At 41.1% G+C, this 26,862-nt stretch overlaps 1 protein-coding gene across 1 annotated transcript in view; it reads right to left on the bottom strand.

Moving 5' to 3' along the window:
• LOC126424560 (cytochrome P450 4C1-like) overlaps nucleotides 1–26,862 on the bottom strand; it is a 258,546-nt gene that overhangs the window by 213,690 nt on the left and 17,994 nt on the right. The window contains exon 2 of the mRNA XM_050087306.1: nucleotides 6,357–6,606. Coding sequence (XP_049943263.1) covers nucleotides 6,357–6,571 — 215 coding nt within the window. The 5' untranslated portion in view covers nucleotides 6,572–6,606. The remainder of the gene's footprint in view (nucleotides 1–6,356; nucleotides 6,607–26,862) is intronic.

Here is a 26,862-nt window from a genome sequence, read left to right on the forward strand (position 1 = left end):
TGTAATCCAGTCTCCACTCCTCTTGACAATAACCAAGTATTAATTCATAAAATGAGCCCAAAAACAGGGAGAGAAAGAGCAGCTATGAAGAAAGTCCAATTTAAAGAAGCCATAGGTATCTCAATGTATGCACAATTAGATACTAGACCAGATCTAGCGTACACAATTGGAGTTGTGAGTCGGTTTAATAATAACACTGGAATATCCCACTGACAAGTTGTAAAGCGAATCCTGAGGTATATAAAGGGAACTAAAGACTTCAAGCTACAATTTTCCATAGAAGATCATGACATTACAGGTTACACTGATGTTGACTGGTCTGGGGACATAGGGGATAGTAAATCAACTGACGGAATCAGAATATATGGATTTAACTTCTGCGTGTCAGGAAGCACTTTGGCTGAAACATCAAAAGAGAGATATCCCCTTTCCCATAAGAGGGCCCAGTAAGATTGTTTTTCAATAACAAAGGTGTAATTGATCTATCAAAGACAAATGGATACAAAGGTCGCACTAAACACATTGAACCAGGCATCATTTCATCAGGGAAAAGATAGATACAGGAGGAATCACAGTGGACAAATTTCCACAAATGGAATGCTTGCAGATATGATTATAAAGCCACTGCCATGAACCAAACATCAGCAACCAACTGAAGAATTTGGACTCTGACAATGAAGTACTGAGAGACATCCCTCTAGTGGGGGTGTTGGAATTTAGAATCGATACCTCTGGTACATATTTATCTTAGTCGCAGTTGCTACGGCCATTTTAATTACGTTTCTACTAACGTGGTGATGTTTTTCCTACCCTTGTGTTATATTCGTTCTATGCATGTTAATAAAAGCATGTATATTCACTTTCAAACTGTAACCGCGTGCTTATTTCAAGTTCAACAACATAACAACATATCTGAATAATTTATCTGTGTCTTTTGTAGGGCCGTTTTGACCTCTTGCATCCAGGCTACAGTTTTAAGTCCTTCTATGTATTTAAGAATATATTGCATAAGTCTTCTTTTGTGAAGTCTAGAGACATGCGTGTTAGATTTTCATCGCATTTTCATAACGTGTGCTGCAAGGCTTGACTATTTCTCAGTTGTTTGACGAGATTGGGGTCTACAGCACCCTTCTGTTTTCATCGGCCCTAGTACCTTTCTCATAATTTTTTATTCTTCCTTTAGTAAGTTTTCAAGATCACCTTTTATGTGGACTATCAGGGTTCACTGGTATAAAGCCTTCTGGTTTTAGTACTGTGTTATATTGCCGAATTTTAGTGTTTTTGGACATGCATTTTTAATGGACTCCTTGTAGGATATTACATAGGCTTTATTCTGTTTTTGGAGAGGAACATTTTGTGCTGTTTTCTCTCACACTGTAGATTCAATGACTTCACGTAAGTATTTAAAATATGGGACTCTATTGATATGACCATATTTTGTAGTCAGTTTTTTATGTCAGTTTTTGTGGTGATGAACTCAGATTTGAGGATAGATATTTGTAGACCAAATTTCTCTGCACATTCTCCAAAGGTTTCAACCTGTTTGATAGCTGTTGTCTCATCATATGCTAGTGAGGCTAAGCCATCAAGAAAAGCTAGGCATGAAAGTCTTATGTCATCCTTGACACACCCCATCTGTATAGATTTCCAGCTGTTCTTATACTTCAACTCCTTTTCCCATTTGCAGACGACCTTCTCCAGCACAAGAAGAGACAGACCATCACCTTGTCAGACACCAGTTTTGATCAGGATGGGCTTGGATATTTCACCCATGAATTTCACCTTGGGGGTAGTATCAGTCAATGTTTCTTTGATGAGGGCAAGGGTTTTTGGATCTAACCCTTGTTCTTCAAGGATATCAAAAAGTGTTTGTCAGTCAACTGAGTCATATGCGTTTCTAAAGTAAACAAATGTGTAAATTATTGGGCTATTTCTGACTGCTTTGTATTTCTCCACGGTCTTTAGTTTGAAAATTTGTTGTGTGCAGGATCTACTGGAGCAGCAACCGCCTTGGTATTTGCGAACTTTGTTTTCCAGTTGTTCTTGTGGTGTTTGTACAAGAGAGGCTGATAGAACTTTCTATATGATCTGAAGTTGGGATATGCCTCCATAATTACGTACTTCACATTTGACTCCCTTTTTGTGTAACGGATGATTAAGCCCACATTTCCCTTCCTGGTGTAAGTTTTCTGTCTCCAAAATATCTGCAATGATATAACACTCAGACAGTTGCACCTAGAGTTTTCAGTAGCTCAGCAATAATCCCATCCTCACCAGGTGTCCTATTGTTTTGTAATTTTGATAATGTGTTTGTGAATTTCTTCTTGTGTTAGTGGTGATGATTCAGGGTGCATGTAAATAGGTCTTTCCTTAGGGAATCTCGAAGGGTGTTCTGGACGATTAAGGAGCGCTGGAAAATAATGTGCCAGCTGCTTACAGTTTCCCAGGTTAGTGTGTGCAAGTTTTGCATCAGATAAGGACACAAAATGTATGTTTCAAGAAATCTGATGGAAAATTTGCACTGACTAACCAGGGAAATACATACATTAGTTTTGGAAACAAGACAGAAACATTGAAGATGAGATTTATTGACACATTTATGTTCATGGCTTGTTCACTTGATAAACTTTCATCGATCTGAAGAGAGTTTAAAAGAAGAACATCAGAAAATTTTGATTGGAAGAGCTATTCAATCTAGTGACCAGAAAAGATGTACATCCATATGGTTATGTGGATTCTTGGAAAAAATTTGAAGAAGAGCAGCTTCCATCAAAAGAAGATTTTTACAGTTAACTGAAATAGTGTGACGTAACTACATCATGTACAATTAGTATGGAGAAAGATATTAACGACCTTGGTGAATATCATGATATATATCTAAAACCGATGTTTTGTTATCGGTTGATGTATTTGAGAATTTTAGAAAACCATATATTACAGCTTGCGCCAAAGGCATCGCTGCAGTAATAACACCAGTTCCCATCAGATCATCGCAGTTAAGCGCTGTCAAGCTGGGCTTGCACTTGGATAGGTGACCATCCAGTCTGATGAGCGCTATTGGCAAATGGGGTGCACTCAGCCCTTGTGAGGCAAACTGCAGAGTGACTTGGTTGAGAAGTAGTGGGTCTGGTCTTGTAAACTGACATATGGCTGAGAGAGCAATGTGCTGACCACATGCACTGCCACATCAGCATGTAACGACACTTGTGGGCTGAGGATGACACAGTGGTCATTTGGTACCATTGGGCCCTCCTCATGGCCTGTTTAGGTGGAGTTTTATATTACATCTTATGTCTTAGCTCCTTCTTGGTAATTTTACTGCAGCTGGTTTTCATGGGGTGCACAGTTGAAAATGACTAAACAACCACATGATTTATTATACAATCATAAAATGATTTTAATGGTAGAAAAATGAATGAGTGGTGTATCTCACTGTTGTAAAACATATGTCGAAGCAAATAATAAATATATAAAAGATTTTGTTGATAAAAAGACATCAAATTATTTAGCATATTTAGATGCACACAACCTACATGGTTATGCTATGGGTCAGTATTTGCCACATTCTGAATTTGAATGGGATGAGCAAAATAATTCTGATCGTATGAAAACAAGTGAAACATCAGACACTGCTAAAATTGGATATAGATTTGAAGTAGATCTCGAATATAAAAAAGGTGTACATGATTTGCATAAAGATTTACCATTCGCTCCTGATAATAACATTTTCCCAGGAATGTGGGAAAGTAAGTTTTTGAATGCTCTGAATGATAAAAATATTTATATAGTTCACTACAGAAATCTTAAACAATGCTTGTATCTAGGAATGAAGCTAAGAGAAAGTTTTAAAATTTAAACAATCTGATTGATTGAAGAAATATATAGATTAGAATGCTCAAATGAGAATGCAATCGAAGAATGATTTTGAAAAATATTTCTACAAGGTAATGAATAATCCAGTGTTTGGTAAGACATTGGAAAATAAAAGAAACATGATGGATATAAAATTAGTTCCAGATGGTGAAAACTGTGATAAACTAATATCTAAGCCAAATTTTAAAGGAAGAACTATATTTAATGAAAAGTTGTTCCTATTCATACAATTACGAGAAAAATCAAATTTAATATGCTAGTCTACGATGGCATGTGCATACTCGATCCACCTAAAGCACTTAAGTAGGATTTACACTATGGTGCAATGAAACAAAAATAAGGAGAATGTACTGAACTGTGTTACCAAGACACAGAGAGTTACATTTAAAATATAGAGATTAAAGATTTGTGGAAAGCATGAACTCAGTGACTGGTTACTTAGATATGAGTGATTATCCAACAGATGATATTTATGGTATTCCACAAGTAAACAAAAAAGTCTTAGGTAACATGAGAGTTGAATGTAATGGAAAAATAATGGAAGAATTCTACACTTTGAGACCAAGAAGGTATGCTTATAAGGTTGGCGATAAAATAGAGAAAAACCTAAAGGTGTTAAGATATGTGTTGTTAAAAACAGAATGAGTTTAGTAGCATATAAAGATTGTTTATTTAACGATATAGAACAATATAGAACGATGCATATGATTCGAAGTGAAAAGCATGTAATCTATGCATTAGGTCCTCATGATGATGAGAGATATGTGTTGAAAAATAAAATAAACCGATTACCATACGGTAATTATTCATTTTTATCGTGTTGCATACAGTTTATAAATTCATAATCATCATCTACTTTAAATAAGAAAGACCTTAATTCAAGTGCATTCTATGTGATTTCTGCTATCTTTTCCCCAGTAGAATTTTGTTGCTGTTTTCTCAGACCACTTACAACACACAAAATTTAATAAGAAGAATATAAATAAATTTTTTCCATACAAATGGAGACCCTGGATATTGAAAAAGTTCTTCTATCTCCTGTAACATAAACATAAAATCCATAACACAATTACAACACCAATGGAGTGAATTTATTATTTAATTTTTATTGTAATCGCTGTTTTCTAAATCTCTATTTACTGGGTGAGAAACTTCTAATAATGATGAAAAGGTTTTAATATAATTTTGTAATATTTTTAATAAATTATTTACTGGCAAATTACAATTCGCAAGTTGATTGGCAGTCATAAAAAGAGAATATATGCGTTTTCTATTTCTTCCCATATTTCTATAAGGCTTTCCTTTATAACTAAAAAATCTAATTTTGTATTCGTCTTCCCTATGAATTTGCTTTAATACAACAATACAGTCAGTACAGTCCTGTCTTCTAAAATGTTCTATGATTAAAGATGGTTTAAATTTTTTTGGAAATATTATATTCAAATTGTCTCTCTCTTGGACTGTTATTTCTCTCAACAAAAACGTCAAATTTAAATTGGTACCACACATTAGTCATATTTTCATGACTAAAAATTTATAAACTCATTAAATTTTAATCAAAGTAAATGGATACTCTACCGAAGAAGCTTAATAATGGAAGGAATTCCAATTTGTTTAAACAGATTATTGAACTAGAAATTAATGAATTGTTTTGTGTTGCAGATGGTACATATTTAAAAACTAGACATGGGGCAAAAATTTGTATGGAATTTTATAAAAGCTTATGACCATTTTACCAAACAGATATAATAAATTAATTACAGATTGGAATATTCTGTTTTTTTTTAAGATGGAAGTATTAAACTGAGATATAAAGGATTGAAGAAACTTAAAAATAATAATAATAAGTTTCAGGATCTGGAATTTTTACTCATAATGTGGCTTTACTTCGAAAGTAACTGAATGCACAAATCCATATACCTATCAATTTGCGCTCTCGGTTGGGATGAGTGTGTAAATTGAGCTTTTGCAGTTATTTATACATGAAAATGTCGTTTTACATACCCATAATTACGTTCTGTTTTGTCTAAGAGTGGGACATTTGATTTTTTACAGTTATTTGTATACATAAAGCCCCTATTTGTAAAACTGCGTCCATGTCCCCAATAGATATCTACTCAGGAGGGCACAGTCGCCATAAAATGGCCTCTAAAGCGTACTTAATCACATAGCTCTCTTTTTGAAGGGATCATCGAACCTTTAGGACTGTGCCTTAAGTTTTTAATAGAAGTGATGTATCAGAACAGAAACTTGAGGGCTACTCCACTTTGCATCACTTCGAGACAAGAGGACAACCTTCAATTTCAGTTCACAAGTATCAAAAGAAAAATTGTTCACTTAATTAATACTGTAAAGCCTCGAGCTATGCAGAAGTATCGTATCGTCCAAAATTGTGTTACTTATTCCCAGAGGTTAGACGTCATGTTTCAGTCTGTACATTTTGTTGTGTCTGACCACTCTCCCACCAGACGCCATAAGTTCACCTTGTCAAGTCCCCATACTGCTGGTGGAGGTCGAACATCTTACGGAGGGTCAACGGCATGTCGAGCAAGTCCAGAATGTTCCCAATGATGGGCAGCGTAGGCGGCCCTGGAGCGTCGATGTGGGGCTTGGTGGCCCACTTCCACCACAGCACCGCCACCAAGCCGGCACAGCACCACACCACCAACTGCACCATCAGCCACAGCCACCACGCCATAGGTCAACAGGCAATGTGGGTTCCCAATAACCGACCTGCAGTCAGAACACAGCTGGTTACATATTGTCACGGTTCTCAGTACTGTGTACAGTAACGTTCAGAAAAAATAGTCAGCACCAAATGATTCGTCAACAACACTGGCGTTTTAAAAGTGTTACGTTCATATAAGGAACAGTCAAAATGTTTCTGTTAGAAAACATACAGTCCAGAATCGGTGTACAAACTTGCCATGGTCATTGAGGCAATCATCCAGGCGATGCACCAAGATGAGAATACCCATTAAGTAAAATACTGTGTTCTGGTGCGTGAATAAGTGTACAGCCTCTCACGACAGGAATCGGCCACCCTTAAAGTCCGTTTCAAAACGACTGAAGGTGCGATAGTCACGCGGTGTGTGTTCAGGGCTACAGGGCGCGTGCTCGACTGCCTCGCACTTGAGTTGGCAGGATGGGTGTGGCCTCCCAGGCCGACGGGCGTCCTGAGTGGAGCCGCGACCAGCACGGAATGTGGCCCACCATTCCACAGAGGTGGATTTCGACAGATATGCTGCCCCATACATATTCTTAATCCCCTGACGAATGTCTACTGGTGTTTGTTCTTCCACAATCAAGAAAAGAATATCAGCACGTTGGCCCTGCTTAGAAGCACTTGGTAATGTCACCAACTCTGTCTTTTCTGCATTTACTGCAGACTCATCTGAAAAAGACACAAATGCGGTGCTAATCTCTTGGTTACTTATCGGTGCTTATATATCCGCATCGCTACGTTGCATATGTGCCGCGGAAACATTTTGATCGCCCCTTATAAACAGTGCACGAAATGAAAAACGTTGTTGAGAATAAAAGGTCAATTAACCCTTCGAGAGGAGGTCAATTAAATAAAATTTTATTATAAAGAGGCATAAATAATAATTTACATACTGTGAATTTGATTCAATTGTAACACTTCAGTTTTATTAGTGTGATATGCTTTCTACAGGTAGTTTGTAAAAATTCAGCTTAATAACAACAACAAAATGTTGTTGTTGTGGTCTTCAGTCCGAAGACTGGTTTGATGCAGCTCCCCATGCGACTCTATCCTGTACAAGCCTCTTCATCTCCGAGTAACTATCACAACCTACATCCTTCTGAATCTGCATACTTTATTCACATCTTTGTCTCCTTCTACGACTTTTATACGCTACGCTTCCCTCCAGTACTAAATTGGTGATCCCTTGATGCCACTAAATTGGTGATCCCTTGATGCCTCAGAACATGTGCTACAAGCCGATCCCTTCTTCTAGTCAAGTTGTGCGACAAATTTCTCTTCTCCCCAGTTCTGTTCAATACTTCAATACCTCCTCAAAAGTTATGCGATATACTTATCTAATCTTCAGCATTCATCTGTGGCACCACATTTCGAATGCTTCTATTCAATTCTGGTCTAAACTATTTATCGTCCATGATTCACTTCCATACATGGCTACACTCTATACAAATACGTTCAGAAAACACCTCCAGACTCGTAAAACTATACTCGATGTTAACAAATTTCACTTCTTCAGAAACGCTTTCCTTGCCACTGCCATTCTGCATTTTGTATCCTCTCTGACGATCACCAGTTATTTTGCTCCCCAAGTAGCAAAACTCATCTATAACGTTGTCTCATTTTCTAATCTAATTCCCTCAGCATCGCTTCATTTAATTCAACTACATTCCATTACATCGCCTTACTTTTGTTGATGTTCATCTTATATGCTCCTTTCAAGATACCATTTCATTCAACTACTCTTCTCAGTCCTTTGCTGTCTCTGATAGAATTACAAAGTCACTGGCAAACCTCAAAGTTTTTCTTCTTCTCCCTGGACTTTAATTCCTATTCCAGATTTTTCTTTTGTTTCCATTACTGGTTGCTCAATATACAGATTGAATAACATCAGGGATAGGCTGCTGTTCTTTCTCACTCCCATCTCAACCACTACTTCCCTTTTCTGACCTTCTACACTTATAACTGCCATTTGGTTCTGTACAAACTGTTAATAGCCTTTTGCTCCCCGCATGTTAACCCTGCTACCATTAGAATTTCAAAGAGAATGATCCAATCAACATTTTCAGAAGCTTTGTGTAAGTCTACAAATGCTATAAGTGTAGGTTTCCGTTCACCTATCTTCAAAGAGAAGTATTGCCTCGCATGTTCCTACATTTGTCCGAAATCCAAACTGATGTTCCCTGAGGTCAGCTTCTACCAGTTTTTCCATTTTTCTGTAAAGGATTCGTGTTAGTACTTTACAGCTGTGACTTATTGCACGAGCCGGCCGTTGTGGTCGAGCGGTTCTATGCGCTTCAGTTCGGAACCGCGCTGCTGCTACGGTCGCAGGTTGGAATCATGCCTCGGGCATTGATATGTGTGATGTCCTTAGGTTAGTTAGGTTTAAGTCTCGGTGACTGATGATCTCAGATGCTAAGTCCCATAGTGCTTAGAGCCATTTATTGAACTGATAGTTTGGTAATTTTCACATCTGTCAGCACCTGCTTTCTTTGGAGTCAGGAATTCTTCTTGAAGTCTGAGGGTGTATCGCCTATCTTATACACCTTGCTTACCAAATGGAAGAGTTTTGTCATGGCAAACTCTCCCAAGACTATTCAGTAGCTCTAACGGAATGATGTCTCCTTCCGGGGCCTTGTTTCGCTTTAAATATTTCAGTGCTTTGTCAAATTCTTCACGCATTATCATATTTACGTTCTCATCTTCCTCTATATCCTCTTCCATTTCCATAATATTGCCCTCAAGTACATTTCCATTGTATGCACCCTCTATATATTCCATGTTTCTGCTTTCCCTTCTTTGGTTACGACCGGTTTTAGATCTGGGCTCTTGATATTCATACAGGTGCTTATCTCTAAAGGTCTCTTTGATTTTCCTGTAGGCCGTACCTTTCTTACCCCTAGTGATGTACGCTTCTACATCCTTACATACCTCATCTAGCCATTCCCACTTAGCCATTTCGCACTCCCTGTCGATCTCATGTTTTAGAAGTTTGTATTCCCATTCGCCCACTTCATTTATTACTTTTTTATAATTTCTTCTTTCGTCTATTTCTCGCCATCCGCGAGGCATGCATGTACACAGACGTAGAGAAAACAGAGCAAACGCTCTCCGAATGTGGAGGTGAGTGGACACAGTCGAGAATAGTGCTATATTAGGGCTGCCGATCAGTAGGGGCAGCTGTGCTACATTTACAAGCAAGTTTAGAACACAGAACGAGAGGTTATGTCTTCATCGCATGGATAGATCCGACATAAAATCGATGGAATTGCGAAAACTGACGAGGGAATATGTATAAATTGACCGAATATACACCGAAATGCGGTGAAATTGAGGAAGTACTTACGTATCTTCTGGTTAGCGCCGAAAAATTTGTACATGGGAATAAGTATGCGGTAACAAGAGGAATCCAAGAAAACGTCGACATCAAAACGAAAGGAATCAGGGAGGCAGGCAATTCTTTTTTGTTTTTTTTTCTGTCGAGGCAGCATTATACCAGCGATACACACGAGTTGACTACTGCATATGATGCTTTTCAAGAAGAACATTCACCTCTAAACTTACTTGCATCTGCATTAAAGGATAGCAGAGTGGACGAGGTGATCGATTGAGATGGAGCTGTAACGAGGTACGATTTAATGGTTGACTGATGCATTCTAGAGGAGGAGAAGTTGCTGCATGTCAGTTTTTCCACTGGTCTCGATAAATCAGTAGCGTGACATAGCCTGCCTTCTACTCGTATACAGCCACGTGTTCCGTATGTGGTTTAAAGCACTGTCTACCTGCGATCGTTAATGGTGAACCGGTCAGTCATCAAAGGACTTCCATCTCATGTGTAATGAAACTTGACACATTCCTCTAAACGAACTTTGATTTATGCGATGTACTCCATCCCCCCTGTCTCATCGTGGGTGTAAAATCGAGACTTCAGCATCAAAACTAAATTAGCGCTAGGTGCTAGTGAGGTGTTGCAATCCCCGCGTACACATTTGCCTGAAAGATGTGCTGTTTACAGATTTAGTGACGGAACGACTTTTAATTTTTACATGTCGGACGCTGCTGCTATGCGTTTATCTGTTTCCTTGTAGGATGTATCCCCCGCTACTAACGATAATTTTATATAGGCCTGAATCAGGCATCGTATAATTTCTGAACAGTGATCGGATGTGAACAGTCGATACTATATGCCTCCGGAAAGCTATATTGTGCTCGCATCACGCAAAGCAAGTGTTTTATGGAAGTAGTTTTTTCGTTTTTACGAGCGGTCTTCTTCTGGTCGGTTGCAGATTAATTCGCTAACGGTGCTGCAGGGTGGGTAGGTCAATGGCAGTGTGAGAACGGTCTTTAACTCTCTTATTTTACCCTAAGCCAATGAGAATGCTCTGTGACTCCCATGTGCAGAGAGGTAGATCGTAAATTAAACACTATGCTCGAGGTGATAGAAATATGTGGAGTGCTGTCTGCTATACTTTGATGATTTATGTGTTCGAGAATTAACACTGAATGGACATACTGCACAGTCATCTATCCATGTTCGCAATGATATTCGCAAAGTGGAGAGGGCGTGGTTTACCTATGATACTGAAAGTGGGGGAAACGTGCTGTTGCATCATTGGCCAGTGTTGAAGTGACTGTAAAATTGGTAAAATTGTTTGTGTTATCAACTGTGATGCTCATTATTAGAGTACATTGATGGAGTCTTTTCCATCCCATCTGTTCACTGGCACACTTAATGATTGACTGACTTCACTTGTTTGAGTTCGAGAGAAAGTTTTGATAGATGGACAGCACCTTCTGGGGTGGATAGCATGGAAACACTGATCACGTACATGAGTGCAATATGAGGAATCAGTCGAAAGTGAATGCAGAAAAATGGTTCAAATGGCTCAAAGCAGCATGGGACTTAACAGCTGAGGTCATCAGTCCCCTAAACTTAGAACTGCTTAAACCTAACTAACCTAAGGGCATCACACACATCCATGCATGAGGCAGGATTCGAACCTGCGACCATAGCAGCGGCGTGGTTCCGGACTGAAGCGCTTCGAACCGCTAGGCCACAGTGGCCAGCAGGGAACGCAGAGAGAACAGCTATTCCGTCAGTGTGAGAAACGAGTCTAAATGTAGAGCTCGTTAATCACCTTCGGACTATGGAAACCTACACCAACGGCATAAAACTCTTCCAGTTTGCTTATGTTGTAAGTGTCTTTTATTTAAAAAAAGCCGATGTGTTGCGTGTTATGCAATACGCCGTAACAATACACTCCTGGAAATGGAAAAAAGAACACATTGACACCGGTGTGTCAGACCCACCATACTTGCTCCGGACACTGGGAGAGTGCTGTACAAGCAATGATCACACGCACAGCACAGCGGACACACCAGGAACCGCGGTGTTGGCCGTCGAATGGCGCTAGCTGCGCAGCATTTGTGCACCGCCGCCGTCAGTGTCAGCCAGTTTGCCGTGGCATACGGAGCTCCATCGCAGTCTTAACACTGGTAGCATGCCACGACAGCGTGGACGTGAACCGTATGTGCAGTCGACTGACTTTGAGCGAGGGCGTATAGTGGGCATGCGGGAGGCCGGGTGGACGTACCGCCGAATTGCTCAACACGTGGGGCGTGAGGTCTCCACAGTACATCGATGTTGTCGCCAGTGGTCGGCGGAAGGTGCACGTGCCCGTCAACCTGGGACCGGACAGCAGCGACGCACGGATGCACGCCAAGACCGTAGGATCCTACGCAGTGCGGTAGGGGACCGCACTGCCACTTCCCAGCAAATTAGGGACACTGTTGCTCCTGGGGTATCGGCGAGGACCATTCGCAACCGTCTCCATGAAGCTGGGCTACGGTCCCGCACACCGTTAGGCCGTCTTCCGCTCACGCCCCAACATCGTGCAGTCCGCCTCCAGTGGTGTCACGACAGGCGTGAATGGAGGGACGAATGGAGACGTGTCGTCTTCAGCGATGAGAGTCGCTTCTGCCTTGGTGCCAATGATGGTCGTATGAGTGTTTGGTGCCGTGCAGGTGAGCGCCACAATCAGGACTGCATACGACCGAGGCACACAGGGCCAACACCCGGCATCATGGTGTGGGGAGCGATCTCCTACACTGGCCGTACACCACTGGTGATCGTCGAGGGGACACTGAATAGTGCACGGTACATCCAAACCGTCATCGAACCCATCGTTCTACCATTCCTAGACCGGCAAGGGAACTTGCTGTTCCAGCAGGACAATGCACGTCCGCATGTATCCCGTGCCACCCAACGTGCTCTAGAAGGTGTAAGTCAACTACCCAGGCCAGGAAGATCTCCAGATCTGTCCCCCATTGAGCATGTTTGGGACTGGATGAAGCGTCGTCTCACGCGGTCTGCACGTCCAGCACGAACGCTGGTCCAACTGAGGCGCCAGGTGGAAATGGCATGGCAAGCCATTTCACAGGACTACATCCAGCATCTCTACGATCGTCTCCATGGGAGAATAGCAGCCTACATTGCTGCGAAAGGTGGATATACACTGTACTAGTGCCGACATTGTGCATGCTCTGTTGCCTGTGTCTATGTGCCTGTGGTTCTGTCAGTGTGATCATGTGATGTATCTGACCCCAGGAATGTGTCAATAAAGTTTCCCCTTCCTGCGACAATGAATTCACGGTGTTCTTATTTCAATTTCCAGGAGTGTATGATTTACACCGTGCAGTGTGCAGTTTCCTGTGAAAGGGCGTGGATCAGAACTTCTTACTGTCAGTTTAGAACTTGCCACAGGCCCCGAAGTCGTGGTAGAAAAAGGAAATGTTTGGCACTGTACAAGAGCGTGTTAGAAAACAGTGTTTCAAACAACTAAAGAGGACCAGAGGGAGCGTCTTTTGCGACTTAGTATAGTCTATGGGATACGATCATTCGCCTAGGGTATAGGTGATCAAACTTGAAAGTGGCCTCAGCGGTGCCTGTATATTTAATAGGACCGTGCCGCACAGGAGGCAGTAGCAGCAGCAGTTTGAGGTGTAAATTCGGTGAAGGACGGAGTATACCGTTAGGAATGCTTGGACAGTTGCACGCTGCATTATTCTGGGGAGCACTGCAAAATCTCTTTCTCCGCACTGGACCGCACCGCACCTATGAGTCATTGAGCCAGCATCGGTGCCTAGGTGACTGCTATATCGGATGAAGTTAGTGGAGCTTTTATAGTTCGTAATTTTTCTCTGTTGGGGGGGTAGAGAATAACGATGATAGCGTGTTGGACTGATTGACTTGAATTGACACAGATCTGCTTCGGACTGTAGTATCGGTATCTAGTATGGAGACGTACCACATTGCGCGCATTTCCACTGAATGGTCAAAACACGGTCCTGTTGCAGTAACTCAGGTCGTTCTCAGAATGAGATTTTCACTCTGCAGCGGAGTGTGCGCTGATATGGCTTATTAAAACTGTGTGCCGGACCGAGACTCGAACTCGGGACCTTTGCCTTTCGCAGGCAAGTGCTCTACCAACTGAGCTACCCAAGCATGACTCACGCCCCGTCCTCACAACTTTACTTCTGCCAGTACCTAGTCTCCTACCTTCCAAACTTTACAGAAGCTCTCCTGCATTTGCCCGCGAAAGGCAAAGGTCCTCAGTTCGAGCCTCGGCCCGGTACACAGTTTTAATCCACCAGGAAGTTTAAGGTCGTTCTGTTTCTACATGGGTTGCAGAAGTTGGTGGATATGTCTTTCTGCCACTTCTGTTCAGTTCCGACTTAAATTGGAACGATCACATGCAGAAAGCTGTAGAAATGGGAACAGTTGCAAGATGTGTAGGGGGTGACTGAAACCACGTTGGAATTTTACTGTAACAGCTACATTCAGGAAAGGTGGCTCGTTTCGAGATATGAGAGTGCCATAAATTTAACTGAGTAGTGGTTGTAATCATTAAATGAATTGTCAATAGGATCCAACACAGGTATGTGCTTGAATGGAAAGACCTGATTCCAAATCATGGACAACATTTCCAATGGATTGCGTAACACTAGAGATCTGACAAATTAGTACACATTTTTTTTTTCTTATGACTTCAATCAGAACATCATCTACTACTACTGTTTGTGCTCCTTCTCAATCATTCATCATCTATAACTCAGTGGATATATTGCAGAACCTCTGATACGGTATCGAGACAGAATGCACCACAAATACTATAGAATTATTTAGTTGGGGCGGTGTGAGGGAGTCGCAAATACCGGTTACATACCACGTTCCTTAGCCAAATCACTTTCAAAATGCAGAAATTTTATCACAAGGTTGCATTGGGGGCTACGTATTGATCTGATAATGCACATTCCTAAGATCACCGTCATTGTATTTGTCTGGAAAAAAACATCTCATTCAGAAGTAATGTCGTACCTCGATTCGTAAAGCAGGTATGGCTTTTAACATGGATACTTGCGTGCCCCTGTAGAACTAAGATCTCTTGTGATGTAACATGCAGTAACTGTTGCGATCGGGTTTGTTTTAACATCTGGCCGATTATGTCTTTCTCGCTAGCGATCGGTAGAAGGCTGCCTAGTGCTTGATATCGAGAAGTACTGCGAAAATGGAATAACATTATGGCGAACCATGTGAAAAAATACATGTGTTCTTGTAATCCCCGAGTTTGGAGATGTGTATAGAAAAGCGAGCAAGTAAGGAAGCAGGTTCAGAGCAGAAACATTAATGTGTTTGTGCAGAGGGGAAATGATCCACAATTTGTAGAACAGTTCTGAGAGCAATTTCAGCCATCTGAGTGTGCTTGGGGGTGGATTACTTCTGATCGTTGACTGCAGGAAAATATCAGGTACTGAGGGGAGTATATACACAGTACTCTCTTGTCTTACTGGTATATGTATGAATGATGTAAAAGGGATGACTTTGCTTGGTGCAGGATATGAAATGTATGTTTACTACATCGACAGAGTACGCAGTGATATATAGGTGGGATGGAGATCGGTTTCACGCATTAATATTCAATCTCCTGTCCTTGGTTGGAGAGCAGTGTAATTGAGTAGGAGTCTTTCCATATTTTACGTTAAGTAGGGTACGCAGTGATGTGTTGATGGGTCTCAGGTTGGTTTTACGTTCTAAGATTCAATCTCCCATCCTCGGTGGCATAGCAGTGTAAATGAGTAACAGTCTTTCTATACTTGACGATATGTATGGTAGTTGGTAAGATTTAATCGCCAGTGCAGTATGGCGATCTGAGTAAAACAACCACTGAAAGTCATGTCTGCAGAAGGAAAAAAGGCTGACAGTCCTTCGATACTGGCCGCTATTGTAATTCGGCCGGTAAATTCGATAAGAGCCAATCATAATGTTCCATTCATTCACATCCTTTATGCTGCAATATAGTGGAAGGAACGGTTGTGTGTGTTGAAAGCAGGAAGGGTAACACATGGTGGAGGGAGTACCACATTAGGTCCATGAGGAAGACTGCATACGACGTTATTCTGCACTGTGTTCATAAACAGGTTCTCTTAGGGCAAGAAGTTTCGTGCAAACAAGCCGAGACATCAAGAAAGCGAGCATTAACTATTTCTGGGACACAGTACAAATTTCGCTAGGTTGACTAGGTTCTTATTTTTCATAGACATGTGACATCATTATAAGATTGAGAATCTTGTCAGATGAGCTTGCGAAGATGTGTAGCTACATACGTGCACTTCAAGGCATTGTGTCAGTTACACTGTGCGGTTAAGTAAGGTTAGATGCATCTCTAATGTCACACTAGGAACAATGCGCCCTGTGCTACTCAGTCAACAATGATAAAGACACTTGCATTGATTGTGTGTCCATTGCATTATTTTGCGAGCAGGCCTGTTGGCTGTGCTATGCACTATTTGGACACTTGATGAGTTGATTTCGTGTCTACACATCTGTGTACTGCATTACTTAGGAGCAGTTTGCAGGTCTGTACTGAAATTATTCCAGAATATTAGGAGTTGTTTGCGTGTCTGGAGAGCATTATTTAGAAGTATTTACAGATCTGAAGAGTGTGTATTGTGACTCCAAACACATCAGGGCGAGTAATTTGCATCAGTGTGATAAATATTATCCATCCCTAAATAAAATGTTCTGAAATAAATAGAGTGCTCTCCTTCTTTACTCTCCACAACAGCCCAGTTCAGGGTGAGCTACTTTGCGCCATTTTCCCCCTCAAGACCACCATCTTGTCTTACATTACTGGATGGATAAGAGCACACTCTGGTGGCAGTATTGTGTACTAGGTCAGTTGGAACCTAGATCTTGTGGTGGAGACACTGCCTGCAAATTAAGAACTTATGTCCAGCACAGACCGAGTGATTGTCCCATCATTTTCCTCCACCCCAGACCGCCATCTTGGGTTAAGTCACGGAACAGATGACAGTGCCCTCTGGTAGCAGTACTGTGTATTAGGTCTAGACCTCATGGTGAACACACTGTTTGCCACCATCTTGGATAATGGTACTTGTGTCATCAACTGACATCATAGCTGCCATCTTGGATTACATCACTGAACAGACGACAGCACCCTCAGGTAGTGGTACTGTGTACCAGGTCAGTTGGAGTTCAGACCTCATGGTGAACACACTCAATGGTGGTGCTGCCTCGAATTGTTTAAATAAAGACTGGTGCATGATTTCGACAGTTGACAATTAGCAAGCATGTTTGCAGAGTCCTTTAGATGGATTACTATTTTGAGGATTTACAAGTTGTTTGGCTCTCTGGACGTAAATGTATTGAATTATTTACGAGTGGTTTGCATATCTGTATGCTGTCCATTGCGTTATTTTTACAGTTTGCAATTAGCAAGCACATGTGTAGAGCATTATACATGAGTTATGGAGGAGCAATGTGCAGGTCTGTATGCTGTGTGGCATGTCAGAGCGTGTGCTCTGTATCACTATGATAAACATACTGCATCCATAAATAAATTGTTCCCACCAACCCCTCAGAAGAGGTGGCGGATGGGTGAAATATGTTAGTGGAGGTGAGTTTTGTTTCCCACAATTTTCTTAGATTGCTGGAGAAACTCCTAGTGACCTTTCTTTACTGCCAAAACCCAAACTTGGCCCCAGTTCCTAGGAGGAGGTGGCAGTCGGGTGACTTAGGTTAGTGGAGGTAGCCCAAGTGACATATCTTTTCTTAGCTTAGTAGAGGTGTGATACATTGTCCTGTTGGAATTTGAACTCCCCACCATTTTTCTGGGGGAGGGAGGAGGGGAGGGGTGTTAGATTAGTGGAGGTTGCCCAATTGATCTATAATCCCACCAAAATTCAAACTTTCCCCCAAAATGATGACGTCATCGCTGCAATCTTGGATTGTGCCAGAACATACACTGTCCCAATACTATCGTCTGCAGGCTTGTGTCTTCTTAGCATCCATAGTGAAAGAGTGAAAAATCCTAGTTTCAAGGACAAATTGATTCACTTGTTCAGAGAAAACATAAGTAGTTTACAGTTTGTTTTCTTCCACAGATAAATGTTACTGTCAGATCTACAAAGTAACCTATGCTTTTTGATCAATACTAATATAAAGTCTTATGAGGTTTGCATTTTTAGTTTGTTTGCTGTATATAGTATAAGGACACTCCTCCTCCATTTGTGTTGCTAAATATCTCCTGGTTTCAATGACGTAATTAAAATAACTTGTTATTTTTATAGAGTCTTTGTAACAGGAGAAAGTTTTTAAAGAAGGATGAACTGGAATTCTCTATGGTTAGTTAAAAGTCGCAATTCGTCTACCAATATTAAAGACAGGCGTTCCATTTGGAATCACATGGCCTGCACTAATAGTAAGTATCTACAGTTGGAAGAGTTGCTAGCCTGCCGGTAAATTTGTTGAGGCACCACTGCTTAGGGTTGTGTATAACTTAAAAGTCTGGAACCGCGCTGCTGCTATGGTCGCAGGCTCGAATCCTGCCTCGGGCATGGATGTGTGTGGTGTCCTAAGGTTAGTTAGGTTTAAGTATTTCTAAGTCTAGGGATTTGATGACCTCAGATGTTAAGTCCCATAGTGCTTAGAGCCATTTGAATCATTTTTATATTCAGAGAACATCGATAGGTAAAGAATATTATCGCTTTTATATAACTGAAACGTTTTATACAATGCAGACTAGAAAAGTTTTCAAGAGACATGAATACTGTCCTTTCCATAAGTTAAGTATTGCGTATGACGATTAAATAAATAGGGTTCGAACGAATGTAAATATTGCATGCGATTAGTGGCTGAATATGTCTTTTAATCTTTAGCACATCTTACATTGGAGACTGGCAGAATGGATCATTTCTGAAGGCCACAAATAAAGTGAAACACAAAAGAAAACAAAAAACCACAATGCAAGATTTCGCCGGGATTTGTAATAAAATCGAGATTTGCGAATACCTAATATCAAACCACGACTTTTGCATAGAAGGAGACCTCCAGGGAAGCAGCAGTGTGATTGTGGACAACGATAAGACCACTAGAATAGAATGTAGAACGTGGATGACCTCCAACTGTAAAGATTTATCGCAAATCTATATGTGAAATCACAAGAACAAGTGTGAATAAATGTATCGGTAGTCAACTTATAAATTTTAGTATCCAAACATGCGACCACGAGAAACTTTCACATCATTCTTGGCTAAACAACGTGATATTGCCGGATTGGAGGCTACAATGTACAACTACAGATGAATTGTGTGTTTGACCCTGTGTAAAAGTGTTTCAGTCTTTTTTAACACTGACACAGAGCACTTAAGATGTGGTCCGCTGTACTCTGCGCCAATCACAGCCATGTAATATCAGCTAACTACTGACTTACAGGACAGCTGCTGGGTGGTGTTTATCAAAGTTATGCAGCTTGTCCATTTGGGTAATAAGAATACCCGGAAACTGGTCGATGTGCACGCAAGTACGCCCGACTCTCAAGACCGAGAAGTGCTTACGGGTATTGCTGTGCCGGCATACAGTTTTAATTATCCATCTGTAAATTACGTGGAGATTCTTAAAATTGACTCCAACAAAGACAATATAAGTATTACAGCGCTATATTACAGCAGCAGAAACATATTTATCTAGGACATTTTTCTCCATAATTACGTCGGATATAGATATCGCCGAATTGAGATTTGTTCCGACAAATAGCATTGTACCGCAAGTCATAAGGAAAATAACCGATCTATCAAACGGTTTACAATATTCCCCATTAAAAAAGTTACTCCTTTCTGTTGTGTGAGTGTACTAAGTGAACGAAAAAGAAAACTAGAAATAGAAGAGGTCGAAGATAAAAACCAAAAACTGAAATACACGGCAAAAACAATCGCCTCTGCTCCTGGGAAAAGAAGAAGCCACTGCGGATGTACAGGAAAGACTAACAATTTACTTTACACACCGAGTAAGGAAAAGCCTGGATGCAAGTCTAGAATATAAGCTGTCAGCATATTCTATAAATAGGTGTGGTAAAAGGCCGTATGTCGGAGTACTGGCTGAAAATATCGACATCGAGAACGTTTACTACGTGAAAGCAGAGATGAAAAATCTGTTTATAAAGCCCCATTCTCATCTGAATCTGCTTCAAAATGATGGTTACATTGTTTCTGTATCTCGTGGACTCAGTTTTGTGCACTTAGTAACAGAACAAGCATTTGCAGAGTTACAAACTGATAGAGTAACATCATTCAATGGGAATTACTTTGCAAAAATTCTAAAGTTCTTTACGGAAATTCCAAAAGAATGTCAAGCCGATGGTCTGTCAAGATCTACCCAGGATGATGTGGAGTGTTTAAATAACTGTGTAATGCCCGAAATAAAAGGGAAAACTAAAATTCCCCGATGCACTCAGCTAGAGGAACTGCGAGAACGAACAGAACTAATTGTTGAAGCATAAAGGAGATAATTTACAGGATAAAAACTAGGTATGTATTAGAAACGGTGAATAAACCTTCTTTTTACTTGTCAAATTATTGCCTGGAGAATGAAATAGATGGTTCAGATGTAGACGGAAACAACAACTTAAAATTTATGTTGGATATCACAAAAACTACACAAAATAAAAATAATGAAATAGTTGTTTCTGTATGAATGTGTATTCAAAAATTAATGAAAGTTTTTGTACAGGAATATTTGCTTTCGTATTCTCTACTCAGTCAAACGTTCTAAGATAATCTCTTCCTATTTCTCAACCCCACACTGAATGAACCAGAGCTGCTCGTCTTGGTGTATAGGGCTCAACTCGGGACGTTTGAATCGAGTTTCGCTCCCCTTTTCGATTACGGCTGTGTATATATGTTCACCTTCCTGTGTGCTCTTGCCCACAGTACTACTCAAAAATGGCGGGAAAGTACTCCACAGCTGGTTGCGGAAGTATTGCCTCCTACCGACCTACAAGTATGTAGACCTACAAGTATGTAGCTGCTGAGGAACTTGTAACAGATACGTGGTAAAAAGGTGTAGGACATGAGACTATAACTGAACTGTTGCAACGTCAATAGACACTGCTACAACTGACAAGGCTCTAATTAAACATCAGAATTGTCATGGAAATTAAAAAGAAAACATACTCGTAAACATCAGATCATAACGCTACGCATGCACTGGGAATTGAGAAAAATCATTGTAATAACATAATTACCTGAGAAATTGATCCCAAAAGATCTAACCAGGAGAGATTGGCGGCAGCTGCTGATGCGTTCAGCTCGATGTGCAGCTACTGACTAACTCGCTCTAGCCTCCCGCTATACCTCCCCTCCTTCCTCCTACTCGTCCTCCCCTAGCTAGAGATACCAGTTTTTCAGATGTGATCCAGCGTGTCGCTAATAGAACGCAAAGAGAACTAAGTGAAACCCTCTATAAATACATAACGAGTGATTACACAAGCACCCGACTGTGAGATCGTAGCAATTGCAACATCGAAAATGGCTGCAAATAGTCAGTTTGCACTGTCCTGTCAGATTAACTGTGTAACAATTTACAAGAGTCAAATAGATCTCTTAAGACATTAACCACCTCCTTATGAAGATTGGTCTTCATAGTAAAACATATTTTCAGCGTTTGAGAATCACATGCAAACATTTTGCAAATCAAGTAATTAAATTTCCGGCGCAAGTAGATTGTAGCGCTAAATATATCCAAGGTCTTGTAGATACTGATGTTTGGGAACGCTAGCACATTTCCCCAACGTTTCTAGCTTACAATAAACCACACACACACACACACACATCTTTTTCAGCCATTTGATGAAGGAGAGACGAAATGTTTAGTTTTCCTCACAAGATGCCGCGCCATTTCTTACAGCTTTTTAAAAAAATGTTTAAATGTGTGTGAAATCTTATGGGACTTCACTGCTAAGGTCATCAGTCCCTAAGCTTAAACACTACTTAACCTACAATTATCCTAAGGACAAACACACACCCATGCCCGAGGGAGGATTCGAACCTCCGCCGGGACCAGCTTTTAAAATCTGGTGTTCAAAAGACGTAAGCATTTCCTTTTTGTTATTAACTGGGGTACGTTGCACATCACTAAATGGAAGTACATGGTGTAGCTCGCGAATTTTCAGGTTTTTTTGTTGCTGATTCACTTCATGGAGTGTTGTAGTTTCCAAATGTTTTGGCATCTTTGACGTGTGGAACAAGAAATAGCAACTCGTCGTGATATCTATATACTTTTTTTCTCTTCTTTGCACCTTGTCCTGTTTTAACAGCTTTCTGCCCTTGATACTCACAACGATAATTGTCTCTTTTATGTTTCGACTTTGCTTGAATGTCATCGACTTAATATAAAAAATAGGCTATTGATCTACCTACTCATAATTGAATTTCATTTGTTACAGCGTCAGACAACAGTTTTCTCCTGCTTACATTATCAGTTCCTACTTGGAGAGTAGACAAAACCCTTTGTGACACAATATGGGAAAGTTTGATGACTGAGTAAAAGCCAGAAAAAGCAAGGATAACCTTACGAAATTTCGAAAGGCTTTCCTAATGTTCTCAGGGCAAACTTACTGGAATAGCAAAGCCCGATCAAAGTGTTTCAATGTACAACAGTTATTCGAATTACTTCTCTATTACTTTAGTGGTAATTTTCAATGTAAACTACTGTTTTACTTGCATTAGAGTAGGGGCATACGGTATTTTCACTGATTGAAACGTATTTAAAAATACATCGTTTAACAGGAGACTGGAATTGGGCAATTCGATTTACCAGAACCGACAATACTACGTTATGACCCCAAGGGAAACTAAGGCTGTTTTTATTTATCTAGACATGTTTTAAGACGGTATCCGAGTCTCAACTTAATTGTGCAACAATGTATTTATAATTACGACTTACACGAGGCAGGAGAATGATTGAATCTAGTTTTGGTACTCTATCAAACTAGTTGCGAATTTCAACAACAGCTATAGATCTTGAGTTTAATCGTACAATATCAGCAGTTAAAGCACGATGCGTGTTAAACAATTCCGCCAGAATTAAAGACGGATTTCAATTTGATGATACATTATTTGATAGTACATTACGATGTATACAACCGACATGTCTAAGAAGTACTAGATAGGTCTGGAAGTAGGATATTATTTTGCTAAATACTTTATATCGCCACAACATTCGATTTCGTGGCAACACCATGCTGTCAACAGACACAAATAAGAACAAAAGATTAGTTCTTGAAACTGCCTACTTCGAAGGGAGAAAATACGTCATGTGTCAAGCACGAAAATTTGTAAATGCTTGGCTACTCCTACTGCTGATTTTCGCATCCATGCTGGGAGATTTTCTCACTTGAACGTCGACATTGCTATGCCTCTCCCCCTTCTGAAGGATGATCGGCCAGTTTATTCGTTGGCCAGAGGCTGTACCCGTTCATGATATTTCTGCAGCATCTGTTGCTCGCGTTTTGATACCCGTGTCGTTCGCTGGTTTTGGTATCCCACTGGTCATTACGTCAGATAGGAGACGCCAACTTGAGTGCCAGTTATTCACAGAACTATTGCATATTGGTGGTTGCAAGGACATCTGTACTATGAGCTGCCATCCCTCCAGTAGTAGGATGGTAGAGGGTTTCCATTGGACCTTAAAGACATTGTTGGCATGCTGTCCAGAATCTAGGGTTTTGTCATTGCCTTTCGTTTTATTGGGATTACGTACTAGTATTAAGGAGGACATCCAATGCTCCTCTGCACAGCTGGTTTATGGTGACCTGCTCATTTTTCTCTCCAACTAAACTTCCTTCGTTGCAGTCTGGGGAGTCTGAGTTTTTAAACAAACTACAAAAGGTTGTGCAATGTCTGGTTTCCAGACACCTTACTAGAAGTGGGACCAAACTTGTTTTCGTACATAAGGACTTGAAGACACGACACTATTTTAGGTTACGTGATGACTGTAAGACTTCTCCGTACCCATTACTATTCTGGCCCTTTCACGGCCCAACAGCATGACGACAAGGTATTTATGATTGACAGGAATGGTAAACAAGATGCGGTCTCGATTGATGGCTTAAAGTTCCGATAGCAACTTATGAACTGTTGTGTGTCAAACAATGATAGCAGTAGTGTGCTTCAAAGTCCTTCAAACGGAAGTCTACTACATGTTATCGAAATTCGGTCACGTAAAAATGTGGTGTGTCAGTATTTACAAGTACCAGGGGCTCTTAATTTTAAAAGGATTTCTTGAAACTCGTAATTTGCATTCAGCATTCTGTTCCTATGTATACTGTTAGACGAGCCACAGCTCATAATACAATTGAAAGGAGGGGGGGGGGGGCTACTAATGTGGCGGAATCGATTTATATCTGATTATGAACTTAGAATAGCATGGGGTACCTATCTATAAGGACTGAGTAGTTCGGGATATTGCTTTGTAATGATTCTATGCCATTTTGAGCTCTGAAGTAAGCATGTACAAAACAGAAGAAATTTCAGTATATTTATTAGTGTTTACTCAGTAGTACTACATAGTATACCTTCAATAACGCAGGTAAAGCGTGTGGATAGAAGATACACAGACTTTTGCACGCTGTTCTACACTGCCACAGGGCAAACTGATTCTTAGTCATTCTGTACAGCAGCTGCAGCGTTGTTGGGGGGAAGAAGGCAACTCGTCCACTGGGAACTGACAGATTATCTCTCTCCAGCATTTCATTGCCAGTTCTCTTATGTGAGTGGACAAAATAACTTCACTGAGCTCGTGTCTATATAGTGAAGTTATTTTCACTTTATTAAATGGGTACTTACCTGAAGTTGTTACATGAGTGTTTGTGTAAAATACACTTATGTTAAGAGATAAACGTAACACCTTGAACGACTACAGATGGGACGTTCACATTCTCAGGACATGTAAATTAGTGTGTTCTGCAGAAGTGAGCAGCATTTGAACCACGTCAGCCTGCGGACTCACAGTGAACATCGATATCCCGGTGCAAAACACCCTACCGTAAAATGTCCCTGCGGCTCCTGTTGTCGCTATAAACCGAAGCTAACGGATCAGTCTCACTTGAATAAAGGGCAGGATGCCTCGTAGACGTATGCACGAACCGCACCGTAAAATCAGTGAGTTCGGAAGAGGGCGCATTATTGGCATGAGAGAATGTGATGCATGCATGTGGAAAACTGCTGCTCGAGTGGGACGAAGTGATTCGGCAGTGCAATGGATGTGTGCTGAATGGTTCACAGCAGGCCGTAGAACATGACGAGATGGGTCAGGTCACAACACCCAGATCAAGACCACCCCTCGAGAGGATGGACATCGCGTTTGGAAGGCACTGCAGCGCATATCTGCGTCCTCCTCGGCTCTGGCGCAACAGTGGAACACGTCGTACACTATCAGGGGGTGGCCGTTTATTACGGCATGGCTTACGCTCGCGTCGTCCACTTCGCGGTCTACCTTTGACGAATGTGAAGAAACATGCTAGACTGAAATGGTGCATGGAACGACGTCAGTGGGGACAGGAATAGCATCCGATAGTGTTTCCAGACGAGTACAGGTTCTGTTTGTTTGAAATGATGGCTGCTTTATGGATCGCCGCAGACAAGGGAAGCAGCATCACAGTAGATGCATTCGCACAAGACATACAGTGCCAACTCGAGATTTTATGGTGTGGGGCGCTGTGGGGTACTACCACAAATCACAGTTGGTGGGTCTCCAGGGCACTATGACCAGTATGACCTATGTGAATGACATGCTGCGACCCCAGACGACATTTTTCAGCAAGACAGTGCAGGACCACATGTTGTTGCCCGACCACGTACCTTTGCCCTGGCCCGCCAGATCACCAGACTTGCCGCCAATCGAAAATTTGTGGGATATGGTTAAAAGATGGGTGCAGCACTGTGACTAAATGCGAAGCATCACGGATGAACCTTAGAACCAGGTGAATGCAGCATCGATGGCTATACCACAGGGCGATTTTCGCGCGTTATATGCGTCGATGGCATCACCCATGGAACAAATTATGGGTGAACCGAGGTGACTGAAACGCTAATAATTTCTGCAGAACATACTAATTTACATGTCCTGTGAATATAAACATCCAGTCTATAGTAGTACAGGGTATTCCATTTTTCCTGAACATGAGGTTAGGTTACTATAAACAATGCCTGAGAAGTGTTTAAGCTGTAAGTGTTTCGTTCTCAGTGACCTTGTAGCGCTGATGGGAAATGGATAGGATTGGTAAATGGGGCATCTTGATGCTGTTTATAGTTAACGGCTGTTGTAGAGCTGTGTAGCTGTGTTGTAGTCTCTTGTTGCTGAATTGGCGAATGAACATGAAGTTACTACACTTCTATCAACATTAATTATGTTACTGGTAGGCCGCATAAATCTTTTCCAGTCAGTAATTGCTGACACTTCTAGAGTGGGCTGGAGTGAGTGGAGCCACATACCACGCATTCACAGTGGATCTTGCAAGAAGTGTGTGAAAATGTGTGATGGAATGGCACTGATCAGGTTCAAGTCTGAAACAGCTGTAATTCACAGCTTGACTTGTCTTCAAATATCTGAAACTACATAATACACAGGAGACCTGCTTGTGTTGGAGATAGATGCTATTGAAGCCTGCGGATCTCTTCACATGTTGGGAGAGCTGAGGCTGAGGTGACGAATTTGATACCCTTCATGATGAGAAAATTATTGCAGATGGTGATAGTGGAGAGAATGAAATCGAGATTTCCATTACGTGTTGACAGCCTGTTCCACGTGGTAGCAGTTGACAGTTTCAGCTGTCGACTCTATTTACGTAGTTGCTCGCTTAACAACCGCAAATAAGAACAACCTTCATAAGCATTACAACACCGCTCGCTAT

The sequence above is a fragment of the Schistocerca serialis genome, chromosome 10, assembly GCF_023864345.2.
Source record: "Schistocerca serialis cubense isolate TAMUIC-IGC-003099 chromosome 10, iqSchSeri2.2, whole genome shotgun sequence".
In the NCBI taxonomy this organism is placed as follows: domain Eukaryota; kingdom Metazoa; phylum Arthropoda; class Insecta; order Orthoptera; family Acrididae; genus Schistocerca; species Schistocerca serialis.